Genomic DNA, 12,691 nt, shown 5'->3' with positions numbered 1-12,691 from the left:
CGTCGAGTTGTAAGTGTGGGGGTGGTGTGCACACACATGAGTGTGTAGGACTGTTTGGCTGTTGGTTTGGGTGGCACGCGTAACGAAACTTCAATGAATCGATACGCCCGCAGCGTACTACAAGACGCCTGCGCAAAGCTCTTTTGGGGGTTGCAGAGAGGAAGAGCTTCAGTGTTGCAAGTCGTCTGCCAATTAACGGCTAAATTTAAATGATTTTTAGCAGATAATGCAAATAATCCGCATATTTAGTAACCTAAAAAACTCGTATTCTAAATAAAACTTAGTTTCTTGTGCATAACTTCTACTTCGCACTTAATTCCTAATATATAGTTTTCTTATCAAATCAGCTTACGCTTTAACGCGCTCTCTTCCTCTCTCTTGGTCTTGTTTGGTCGCTCTCTCCGGACAACCCCCACCCACGCCTGCATGCCTTTGCACTTACAGTTTGGTGGGAAATTCATATATAACAAGTCGACAACGCGCTCAGTGAAAATTTCATCACCGTCGTTGATAGTTCAGCAATTTTTTGTGCGCCCCTAAGTTCAACAACCAAATTAAGCAAAAAAAAAAAAGAAAAATTATATATATATAGCAATTTTTGCGTTCAATTTCGATCAGTCAAATCACATAATTTTTGAATCGCTTTTTAATTGCAAATTAGTCATTCGCTGAAAGAAAAAATTAATGTAAAAGTTACTTAAATTTAGGTAACGAGAAAAAGTGCTGCAACAATAAGAAGAGAAGCAAAGAAGTATATAACTCAACTCAAACCAAAGGCGATTCGAACTGCCAAAAAATCGAAACACGGCAAAAATTCTGTATCAGTCAGTCATTCACAGGCAGTTGTGTTCAGTTCAGTTCAGTAGGCAGCTTTTGTTGTTACCGACTGTGCGTACGTGTGTGTTTGTCGTTCTCTTTCTCTTTTCGTCTCTGCTTATGTATGTGTGTGCGTGCGTTTGATAAGCGCAGCAACAACAAAGCCGTGGTATTCAACATTTTATTGAATTAAAACAAAAAGCGCGCACGCTTCTCTATCAGAGTATTTGGGTGAGTGTGTACGTGTATGTGTGTGTGTCTGTCTGTACGACTTAGCTGGTGATTAACGCATTAAGACCAGAGGAAGTGAAGACGTCTGCAACCTGCTAACCCACAAACCCACAAGGAACCCGTTTCAAAAGCCAAGCAGGGTGAGTGATGCAGTTGTTTTTTGGTTGTTGTTGCAATTTTTCATTATCTCTTGCAAACTAATTAATTTCTAAGAAATCAGGCGTCTAACATAAATCATCCACTGCAATCCTAGAAGTATGCTATGATAAATGATTCCATCACCCAACCACTTTGGCTGATGATGGCGTTGCCTGCATTCCATCAAAATACTCGCTCACACTCATACTCACGCACAATGCACGTGATGTGTTGCATGTGTGTGTGTGAGTGTGGTTGAGTTGTAGGCAAGTTGCACTGACAATTTGCTGAAAATTTATGTGTTTTAATGACGACGCTTTGCGTAACTAGAGCGGCAAAGTAGCGTTGTTGTTATCGTTGTTTGTTGTCGTGCAAATGTCTTTGAACCCAGGACACGTCAAACAGTTAGTTTCGTGACATGCACTACGAGAAAAATTGCATTCCAGCCAACGGTCTGATTGATATTCATTTTAATATCCCGGCTTCTGCGAGTGTGGAATTCATTTAACTGAAATGAGAATCTTCTAGCTTGCGTCTAATTACACACATTTTTTTACGAATTAACGACAACATTCCAAGCAAATCCTACTTTTCATAATGAAGTGATACCATTAAAGGTTTTTTACTCCAAACTAGTGATATAATTTAATATCATTGTGACGACGCAAGTATACAACATTTATGCGACGCCATCCACTGAATCGGCGAAGACTTTTGTTTCAAATTTAAATGAAATATATATACAGTCAATAATAGAAATTTACTTTGCTGCAATGCAAAAAACACTAACAATATTAATCCAATCAGTTTATTTATTTCTGATAGCCATGTCCTTGTATATGTTTAATGAAACGAACACCAGTACGTGGCTCTGTTAATGAAAATAAGTACGAGTATATGAGTGACATTGACAAAAAATTTAGTGTGGGCAAAATAATTACATGTGCGCCATAGAACCAACTGAAAAGGGAAAGAAAACATGAAGATAGAAATTAATGCTTACAATATAGACAAAATCTTAAAAGTTAATTAAAGTGGTACATGGAATGCATTTTAATAAATATATGTCTCGGGAAACAGGCAAAAAATAGTTTAACTCAATTATAATTGAGTGACCCATTTACTAAGTCCTTCTGTTAAGTTCCTGTCCACAAAGTTATGTAAAAAATATGTTTATATAATTGCTATAAGTCGGTTGCTCAGTGACCTCTGAATTTAAGCAGCTTACTTATTTACTTAGCCTGAGAAACTTGTATCACACAGATTGTGCATAGCTAAAATGCTTAAAAAATATACGAGTATTTCCGACAAAATAAAAATTGTATTCCGGATGTTAGCCTTGTTTTTTCCCCAAAGTTATGCCATGCGACTGTACATTTTAAAGGTCTCACGCAGACAAGACATTCACAACAAATTCCAGGACAAACTTTTAACTTTCTGGTAAAGTTATGATTTGAAAAATTCTTGGTATTTATGACAGACAAATTTTCTGTATTAGCAGTATCTTCTTTTCTTTGCGTGTATACACATACATCCATTTAGAGGCGTGTGCATTCCGCCTTGGTGTCACATTTATGTCATTTTATTGTGTCCATCGTACTAAGTCGTGCGTGTTCCCCTGCGTGTTGTTGTTGTTGTTGTTGTTGCTGTTGCTGTTGCTGGTCCTACAGTTGCCTGTCAACGTGCCAGTTTGTCAGGCATTAACGCCTGACACTGCAACTAACGCTTGAGCGCATGCAATAGTTGGTATTTGCAATTAACATCAATAAGACATTAGCAACAATTTTGTGTTAGTGTGTCAGGCTTACAAGCTGTCTGGCTAAACCACACATGCCCCATTAATTGTAGTGTAGTGCAAACAGCGACAGCAAAACGGCAACAAAAGCGTCTTCTTGAAAGGAAATGCCGCATGAAAATGGGTTATAGCTGCAGGTGTTTTGGCCGCCTCTCCTTGGCGTTTATGATGCGGCAAAACAATGGCGAGGCTCCCCCAACAAGAACTTATGTGGCACAGCACTACTTAAGTCAAACGTGTCATATAAAGCAAGCCACACAGAAATCTGTGCGGAATTGTGTGAACATTTTACAATTTAAGCTTGAAAAACTTTAGCATAGCATGAAGTTAGCCTGGAATGCAATTTCCAACTGACTTTGATGGATTATAATGCAAGCAGAACTTAAGCTGCACAGGCTGTGGAAGCATTTGAACTTCATAACCTTTCACCTACTGGATATATATATATATCATAGAGTTTGCGGCACCGATTTCGGCTGGCCAACGCAAAATGGAAAAAGGACAGACAGAAGACTGCAGCGGCCAACCAACAGATAAACCAGAGCAAAGCAAACAAGTTAGCTTGATTATTAATTCAAAAACTTTTCACACGGACTCAGGCCTTTTATGAATATGTGGTTGTGCGGGTGTGCGGACGAGTGGGTATGTATGGTCGTAATGCGCGAACTTTGCTCTCCGAAAAGCAAAAAAGGGCCTACTCGAAATGTGGCCCATCCGGCTTAATTTGCCAGCTACTAACAAGCCCAAAAATACTAATGTGTGAATAGTGCTGGCCACCTTTTTGACTAACAGCATTAGTCTTTTGTTTGTCTGTCTGCCTGTCTGTCTTTTGGTGTTGGCATTAACTAAAGTAATCAAAAGATACATCATCATATGCTGCCAAGGAGATGCTGATACTTCTGAGAACATATTACTCAGCCAAATTGTGCACTGAGAGAAAATTAGTTGGTTGAAGTAAAGGATAGAAGGAGTCTACTCTTGAATGCCACACATGCCTTTTAATTTAACACTTTGTTTAAATAGCGACTTTATTTATATCCGATTATTGCCTCGAAGAGTATGTAACGATAAAATAATTAATAGGTATAAATATAAGGAGACAGAAAGGTCTTAGATGGAGCTGTATCTACCGACTTTATGAAGAAAAAGTATTATTACGGCTAGTATAGAAATAAAACATAAAATTTATATAACTTGTCACTACTCTGGAAGGAATAATCTCAATCGCTCAATAAAAAGGATTTTTCCAAAGATATGGGATATTTATGGCGTTGTTCGACTTATCTAATTCTAAACTAAATCCACTGAACCTGGATTTAAGCAAATGCAACAAACAAGAATTATCTTGAGATTGAAGTGGAGCTAACATGTTCGGAACAATTTTTAACCTGTTGTCCAAACATAGGCGCTAAGTAATAGACTAATTTATGAAAACGAGTATAGTTTAAAGAACTAGAAAAAAAAGCTTTTCAAAAGTAAAATAGTCAAACACATAATCAATACTAAAGATGGAAGGGGAAAACTATTAAAATAGAAAGATATCAAGTAAAGGGCGGCAGTCCTGAAACGCCAATTTTCGATCAGTGTAGTCATGAAGATAGTGAAATGACGTGCGACTATTAAATCGTGTCGCTAATGGCATGCACAAAGACAATAAAAGAAGAAACAAGACGAGACGAGCTGACAGAAAAACGAGCAAATGATGTCTATCAGAGAGACTTTTCATTTATTCTGCCCCAAACAGGAGAAGCTTACACACAATTTCGGCAATGTTGCAGGCAACTTTGACATTTCAAGTGAAATGCCAAATGTCAAGCGCTAGTAGCGTTACCATAAGCGAGAATTCCACCACATGCGAGATTTAGATGTGGTGGTTATTGTGGTGTTGGTGGTGATGGTAACGGCTGCAAGTGCAGCTTCGGGGAGACCACCACCCACGTGGCGTTTGTGCTTAGCAAATTGTTGGCGAAGAGGTGGCATGTGGCACAAATGATGTGCCCAGCACCCACGCAAAAGTGGCACAAAACACAAAGTTCGTGAGCCAGACGCTGTGGCGACTTACATTTATTGCTGCACATACTTATGTATATTACATATGAGAATTTAATATTCTTTTTTGCTCTGGCGCCATCACAACAAGCTGGCGGAGAGTGAAAAGTAAATCATTTAAGCCATACACTTTAGCCATTACATAACGTTTTATATGGAATGAAAATGCTTATATCACATGCCTAATTATCACATGAGTTACGGTTCACACGATATTAGATTGATGTGCCTGTTAATTCATCTTCATTTAAAGTTCCACATACATTTTAATGAATGTGGCTCATGAATATTCATATTCAAACTCAGAACAACTTTTTCAAATGCTTAATTAACACAGAAACTGGAAAGAAATAAAGCACACTTGTGTAAGTCATCATTTGCAAATATGTAACATGATAAAATATGTTCAAATGTACATTACTAAATATTGTTGTACTTTTATTAAAATTCTTGGCGCAAAACTATACAAAAGTAATGAGGGATTGATCTTTGATATTTGATCATGAGTGGTATCATAATGTTATTCTCTGTCAACCCTTAATTTGAACAAAAATTACATTAAACTATATGTCTGTACAGTATTCGATAATGCACCACACGCAAAAGGCATAAATTTGAATTTATATGCAAATGTCGTAACAATTGGGATTCCACACGTATTTGGAAATCAGCCAAGCCTTTGGCTCTCTACCGATAATTTCATAAAATCAAATCATGCATGCACACAGTTATGTGTATAAAATATTCGATATGGCGGATGCAAGTTGTACATTTTTCGTGTTGTCTCAAAGAAAAATTTGAATTTTTAACGCGCTCTTCAGAGATCCATTTTACATATGCGCATATCATCAGCAGTCTATGCAAGGCCAAGAGCGCTTAAACGCACACATACGCTAGCAGGCGACGTTGCCCAAGGCTCTCTTAAAATTTCACGCACGCACACGTAATTTGTGTTTGTGTGACCGCCATGATGTGCAGAAAAGTATGCTATGAAAATTTTGGAGCATTTGCCAACGCTATAACGCGTTCCGGCTATTGCCAGCCTACATCTGAAACTCGGCTCATTATTTATTTTATAAATATTTTAGATTTGTTAGCTCGCGCGCAAATCGCAGTATTTTTGTTGCCACCCACTTGGCTGGGTGGCGGGGTGACCGCCTTGGGACAAATTAACGCAATTTTCGTTCAACTAACAACTTGTTCTACATGCGTGTCTAACACTGCGAACAGTGTGTATGTGTGTGTGTGTAGTATATGTGTCGTTCACTCGCTTATTTACATATATGCTAATGTATTTCGGTAGCCAATTGTGTGCAGCATTTGGTAGTTGATTTGTTTGCTGAATTAATTTCTCTGCTGCCGTCTAAAATTATAATAACAAATGTTGCATAACACGTGCTAAGGCAACATCTAGTCAGTTATGAAGCCACAATGGCAATAAAGAAACTGTCGTTCTCTGGCTCCGCACTTCATGTTGTGGTATGTGTTTGTATGCTTTGCCCTAGTTTGAGGCTAGCAAGTGCAATGAACCAAAAACAATCTTTGAGTTGGGTCCTGTTTTCGCTTTGTTTTTTGCACTCTCCATACGATGGCAGGCAGGGGGGCAGCTGAGGCAGAGGAGTAGACAGACTGATAGTCAGTCAGCTGCTGTCTTTGTTCTCTTGCCTGACAGTCGACAGTCGTTTGCTTATCGCAACGTTCAACTTGTCTGCCAAACACAACAACAATTTGAGTTTATATTTTGAGCAGAAAATTGAAAATACTCTTGAAAAAATGACTTACTCAATGTGTACAATTTTTTCATCTAAATAATAAAGTGGATTTATCTGAAAAATACTATTAGATCTCTTGAAGCTAGGCAAACATTTTTGTAACTGGAAAAATATATGGGCTCTATTAGATAAAAAATGTGTACAAATTATTAGATGCAGACTGTATCTTTATTAAAAAAAAAAGGTTAAGAACTCTGTTAACTGCTCTACTTTCTCCCGTAAGTAAAAAGCGTTTTTAATACTTAAAAACTTTCTGTAGATTGTAAACACATTTTCAAAGAGCGTAGAGACCTTCACTTAAATACTGTGCAGTAATAATGAGGAGGGGACGCTGGAATTGTATAAACCTCTTATTAACAATTTCAAAGAGCATGTAAAATAAAAACGGTATAATAAAAAGCGTTTTTAATTCTTAAAAACTTTCTGTAGATTGTAAACACATTTTCAAAGAGCGTAGAGACCTTCGCCCTTATTAACAAGTTAGAAGAGCAGGAAAGATGGATATATTTTTGTAGGTGGTTGGTAAAAATACAGAGTTAGGGCATAAAAGAGACAAAAATTACAACGACAATTGTTCTTAAAAAATTAATTACCTTTTAAACGTTAATTGTGCAAACATTAATTAGGAGTGGAATTATAGAGCTTCGAAATAACAAACAATCTTGTCTTTAGACAAGACTTGGGAGATACATGTTCCAAGTTTGGGGACAAGAGCTAGCATATAGTAAGCTTCATTGCAGTATATATGTATGTCTGAATATTATAATAGCTTTTTATATACATAATAGCTTATTGTAATATAAAAAGTTTGAAAGCAATTAAACTTTATTTTCGCGTGCTACTAGAACAGGGAATTAATTTATAACATCAATGTCAGTTGCAATGCGCTGCACTATAGTTGCTTGCCAAACTTAATCATATTATATCATTTATCACCCGATATGGTTTTTTCTCTGCTTACAGCATCCACGACACCAGCTACCAACGCATTGCTATTCAACTGGACGAAGAAAGTGAACGTCTGAACAGCAGCCAACTGTTCGGTATCATCGTCTCTCACTGTCAATATTAGCGCCATCGCAACTGCTGGGTGTGGGCGAATCTGCGCCCCGCCACCGGTAAGACTGTGCCAAGCTTCAGCTGGCACTCATGCTCTCCTGTCACTTGCATTTGCAGCACAATCTCACCCTAATCTATGTTTATGAAACTACTCGTAGCAGTATCTATATGCCAATCACGCGCTTCAATGCTTCATCAAATACATCTACAAAACACACACCCACCTACACACACATGCCCTGCTTTGGCTTTTATACACCTGTAGCTAAGATTGCTTTCGCTTACATTTGTTTTTATCGTTTTGTGCTTTAATTTGGGCTTAAAGTTTGCACAAGTCGCGCAAAAATGTCATAAATTCTGAACAGCTTGCCAACGGTGCAAAGTCCCAGCGCACCTTGCATATAAAATTAAATACCCCCCCAGCTACAAACATATATATGTATGTATCGGTATGGTTGCCTGCTTCTTTGTTTGTCACTCACAAAAAGTTACAAGTTGGCGTCGTGTTGCCTTTGAGGCACAACATGTAGACCAAAACCAGCGCGCTTTAGCTACAAGTGTTTGACATTGTTGACAGCAGGCTCCCTCCTACCCGGCTGTCCCCTGGCTATCGAGAAAACATCCGTAGATGTTAGCTAGCAGCATTTAAAATTGATTTTCATATTTATGTGCCTCTTTTCACAAGCACAAAAGGCACAAAATCCACAGAGCCATGGGTCTATAAAAGCTTTTCCTGCTTTGTTGTTTGCATTTTGTTATTCAAGCATTGGCTGTCCTTAAGTGTCCTTGAGTGCGCACCGCATGTCAGCTCATGACAATGATAACTGCAATAACAAAAGCAACAGAAACTGCAACGACGAAGCTGACGGTGTCGGTGATGAGGAGGACCACATTGTGGATGCCCCTGCGACCTATAATGATGGCCAGAGTAGTCAAAGCAGCATATCACCTGTTGCCAATCCAAGCAATTATTGCAAACTAGTTGATATTCCGTTCGATGTTGTAAGTTTTTACGTTATCTTTCGTTGTTATGCATTTCGTTTTTAATTGACTTTGCCGCTCTAGTTTTTAATTATAAATTGTAAAATTGTACGCAACTCTTTCTCCTTCTCTATCTGTCTGTCTATCTTTCTTTCTCGGCGCTGTGCTGTCCATTAAATGTTCTTCTTACATCTGCTCACCCCCTTCCAAACTTATTTTGTGTAACATCAATTATATATATATAAAGCAGAAAAACTTTATGCAAAGTTTTAATAGCAACGTTTTTGCAATTTCATGCTCTGTAATAATTCTTCATTAATTCAGCATTTCGTAAGTGACAGGAAAATATTTGTTAAATATTTATACTAATCGTTCTCTCAACAAGCTGACATATGAAATTTTGAAATGGTTTTTTCACAACCAGCCAGGCCAGCAATTTTTCGCCATTGCTTGCTTAGTCTTTTACGATTTTTACCATCTTTCAATGCGCAAATTTTCATTTGAAGTGTGCAGCATATCAAGTATGCGACATGTAGTCCACAGGCGTTTATGTACATTACGCATACGCCACCTGGAACTGCATAGACATCTTCATTCTACTAATGTATGCATTGCTGTCCGACTTCTCTCTTTCACTTTCTCAAATGCAATCAAATTAAAAAGTTCTATTCTAACTACCTATATTACGTATACGCTCAGCAGTCGCCTAATTTCATCACTGAAATAAAAAGTTTGCTTGCAAAGTTTTCCCTGCAAACAAAGTTAGCATAATAAATCGCGAATACGCCTCTTGGGCCCACAAAAGCGGGCCACAAAGTTATTTAAAAAGCAGACAAATTTCCAATGCCTTTTCTTTTATTTCTGAAGCAATTTAAGAGCTTTAAACGTTTATAGTTATGTAAATATACATATATATGCCTCAATGTAAATGCACATGAATTTGTAATAAGAATGCCAAAATTTTAAGCACTTAATTAATAGGTGAATATGTACTTTTCATTTGTACTTCTTTATGTGCCGCCCAGGAACCAAAAAGCAGCACCCTGAATTTCTCATCGTTCAAATCAAGCTTTACTTCCAATGTTAATTTCCTGAAGAGAAGGTAAAGACCTTAAAACGAGCGAACCCACCCCCCATAAGGGGGGGGTGAACAAACGAACGAACGAAGCTAATTTAAAATTTCATATGTTTGTCTATTTTTTCTCCCAAATTGTGTGCTCTCTCTCTCTCTCTCTCTTTGTCTCTATCTAACTATTGCTCTCTCAACGGCACTCAACTGCACGTATTTACTCATCTACACGGTTTTAAAATGACTCGAACCTACAACAACAATAACATACCGACCTCACATACTCACACACATACACATACACACACCACCTCCACTTAACCGCAATCAACCAACAACCACCCACCACCTGTGCAGATTCAGCTCGGGAGACTTGTCTTCCGAGGTCGACGATGTCGATCCCAATGATTTGCCACCTGCGGCACGTCCCATACAGGACCAACCAACTAAGCCGCATGTCAGCGGTGGTCCGCCGAGCATGCCGCCCCCACCGGCACCGGGCCAAGTACCACCACAGCCCACCGGTGCCGCGCCGGAATTGTCGCTAACCTTTGGCGCTGGCAAGTCAGGTGTTGCAGCAGCGCCACCTCGTGGCGTTAGCGCCCCGACCAGTCCGGCCAAGTCGCGCGAGAGTCTCTTACAGCGCGTGCAGAGTTTGACGGGCGCAGCGCGAGATCAGGGCGCTTCCATACTAGGTATGCCTTATGTATTACACATTGTGGATAGCCGGAAATATTTATAGACAATTATACGCATCTGGGAAATCGTTTTAAATTGAGGCTGTCATTAAATCCATTACATTTGCCAGCCATTTCCAACACTTTTTCTTATCGATACCATAAATATTAATATCTTATATGTACGTTTATATCAATACAATATCAAGAACTTTAAGCCAATATTAGTCCAACATTCGAAACGGTTTTTGAGGGTAATAGAGACCACATTTAGAGACCTTTTTATATGGAAGGACCACATTTAAGGCAAATCTAAATCTGTCAATTATGAAAATGCATATCAGAAGTCGAATTTTTCAACATTTAAATACCTAGCTGAGAAATGTTTGAATGTTTTACAATTGCCAACAAATACCAATAAGCTGGTAATTTTCCAAATTTAAAATAATTAGGCTCGGTCCGAAAAAATTTGAACACAATTTGGGCTTATTTTACATATTCAATTTACGTCTTATCATCACTTTCATTTCATAATTATAAACATGATTAAAATGGGCCTTGACGAAATTAATATTTGGATCGATTAAGAAAACAATAAGAGCGCGTAAGGCCAGTTTCTTAATCTTTAGTTATATCCTACTTAAAAGTTAAGCCTGATGCTCTTCTTCTTTAAGATAATATAATACAACTTATCAAATTGTTATTAGTAGCTATTGCGTAGTAGAAAAATTTAAGGAACACGCAAACAGTAAACTCATCATTGTATACATATTTAATTGGCTCGAAAGTAAAAATTCTAGTACAAAAAAACAAATTAAATAAGTTCGATGAAATGACTTTCATCTCCTAATAATCCGAGTAGTAGCTGTCCTAAATTTAGTTGCCAAGCTTTAGTTGTTCGATTGTTGAGTCGGTGAGCAGAAATGCGGGCTGATAGCTTCTTCAGTGAATTGACACTTTGACCCAAAGGGTTAGGATAAATGTCCCATAGTATATAATATTTAAAAGCAAATGACAAATGTCAACAGAACTTTATTTAAGGTCGCGTACCTTTTTCTTGCGAATAATAAAAATTGTCAAGTATATAAGGGGCGTTTGTTGAACCATTTAGACATTGTTTACTAATGTCAAATATGTTTCTGCTCTGACCCTCGTCAAACCTTTTTGGCACTACAGGTGCGGCGGTTCAGAGTGCCACACAACGTGCCCCAGCCTTCAACAAGGACAAATACTTTACGTTGCTGGTGCTCGATGATCAAAATACCGACTGGTCCAAGTATTTCCGTGGCCGGCGTTTGCATGGCGATTTCGATATACGCGTGGAACAGGCGGAGTTCCGAGTAAGAATTTTTCAAATTAAATAGCAGCCCACGCAGCAGGCGACTGTCACTTATCATTTGGTATTTTTGCTCTGCTTCCGCAGGACATTACAGTTGTCTCCAGTGCGGATACCGGACCGGTGGTCACCATGGCCGCCTATCGCAGCGGCACTCGGGTAAGTTCTGTGTAAATGCGCTCTTAATTAGAGCGATGCGTGTCTGCTCGACTTGTGTTTGTGTTTTTATTACTTTGCCACTCTCAACAGCATTCGTAATCGCAATCGCATTCGCATTTCCATTTGAGTGGCTTATGTGCTTTGTCGTTGTCTGTGCTGGCGTCTTCCTGCCAGAGAAGGTCTGGGCATGAAAGCGAATTTAATGCATGCCCAAAGGACACTCAAGTGTTTCATCATTTGCTATTTTGTTATTGTGTTGACTTAGTTCTGTGCTCGTGCGTAGTCTGTTTATTTTGAGTGGCTTTGTTGATTTAATGACGTTGCTGTTGCACTCGGACGGGCCACGATAGAGCAGAGGCAGTAAAAACACTTCTTATTGAAGTGCCTGAACCTTGGGGGGAAACTGAAGAGATGTCATCGGAAATGAACGCCAACTACACAATTATAGGCGAGTGGGCGTCTATTGAATACGTACTTGTAGGTACAGAAAATAATTGCAGTTTTAGGCTGCGCAATGAAATGAGAAATAAAGTCAAAGATATTATATTCTATGAGATATTGATTTCAGCTTACATTATTAATTAAGTATTAGCCACCTCAAAACACTGG

General features: G+C 38.5%; 1 protein-coding gene across 1 annotated transcript in view; it reads left to right on the top strand.

Moving 5' to 3' along the window:
* The first annotated feature begins 690 nt into the window (after positions 1 to 690).
* The window catches only part of LOC115620879 (synapsin), a 44,376-nt gene continuing 32,375 nt past the window's right edge, over positions 691 to 12,691 (top strand). The window contains 6 exon segments of the mRNA XM_030514356.1: positions 691 to 1,187; positions 7,765 to 8,862; positions 9,867 to 9,943; positions 10,268 to 10,605; positions 11,764 to 11,927; positions 12,011 to 12,082. Coding sequence (XP_030370216.1) covers positions 8,662 to 8,862; positions 9,867 to 9,943; positions 10,268 to 10,605; positions 11,764 to 11,927; positions 12,011 to 12,082 — 852 coding nt within the window. The 5' untranslated portion in view covers positions 691 to 1,187; positions 7,765 to 8,661.

The sequence above is a fragment of the Scaptodrosophila lebanonensis genome, unplaced genomic scaffold, assembly GCF_003285725.1.
Source record: "Scaptodrosophila lebanonensis strain 11010-0011.00,11010-0021.00 unplaced genomic scaffold, SlebRS2 tig00000024-arrow-pilon, whole genome shotgun sequence".
NCBI lineage: Eukaryota > Metazoa > Arthropoda > Insecta > Diptera > Drosophilidae > Scaptodrosophila > Scaptodrosophila lebanonensis.
This window is presented reverse-complemented; position numbering and strand designations above follow the sequence as displayed.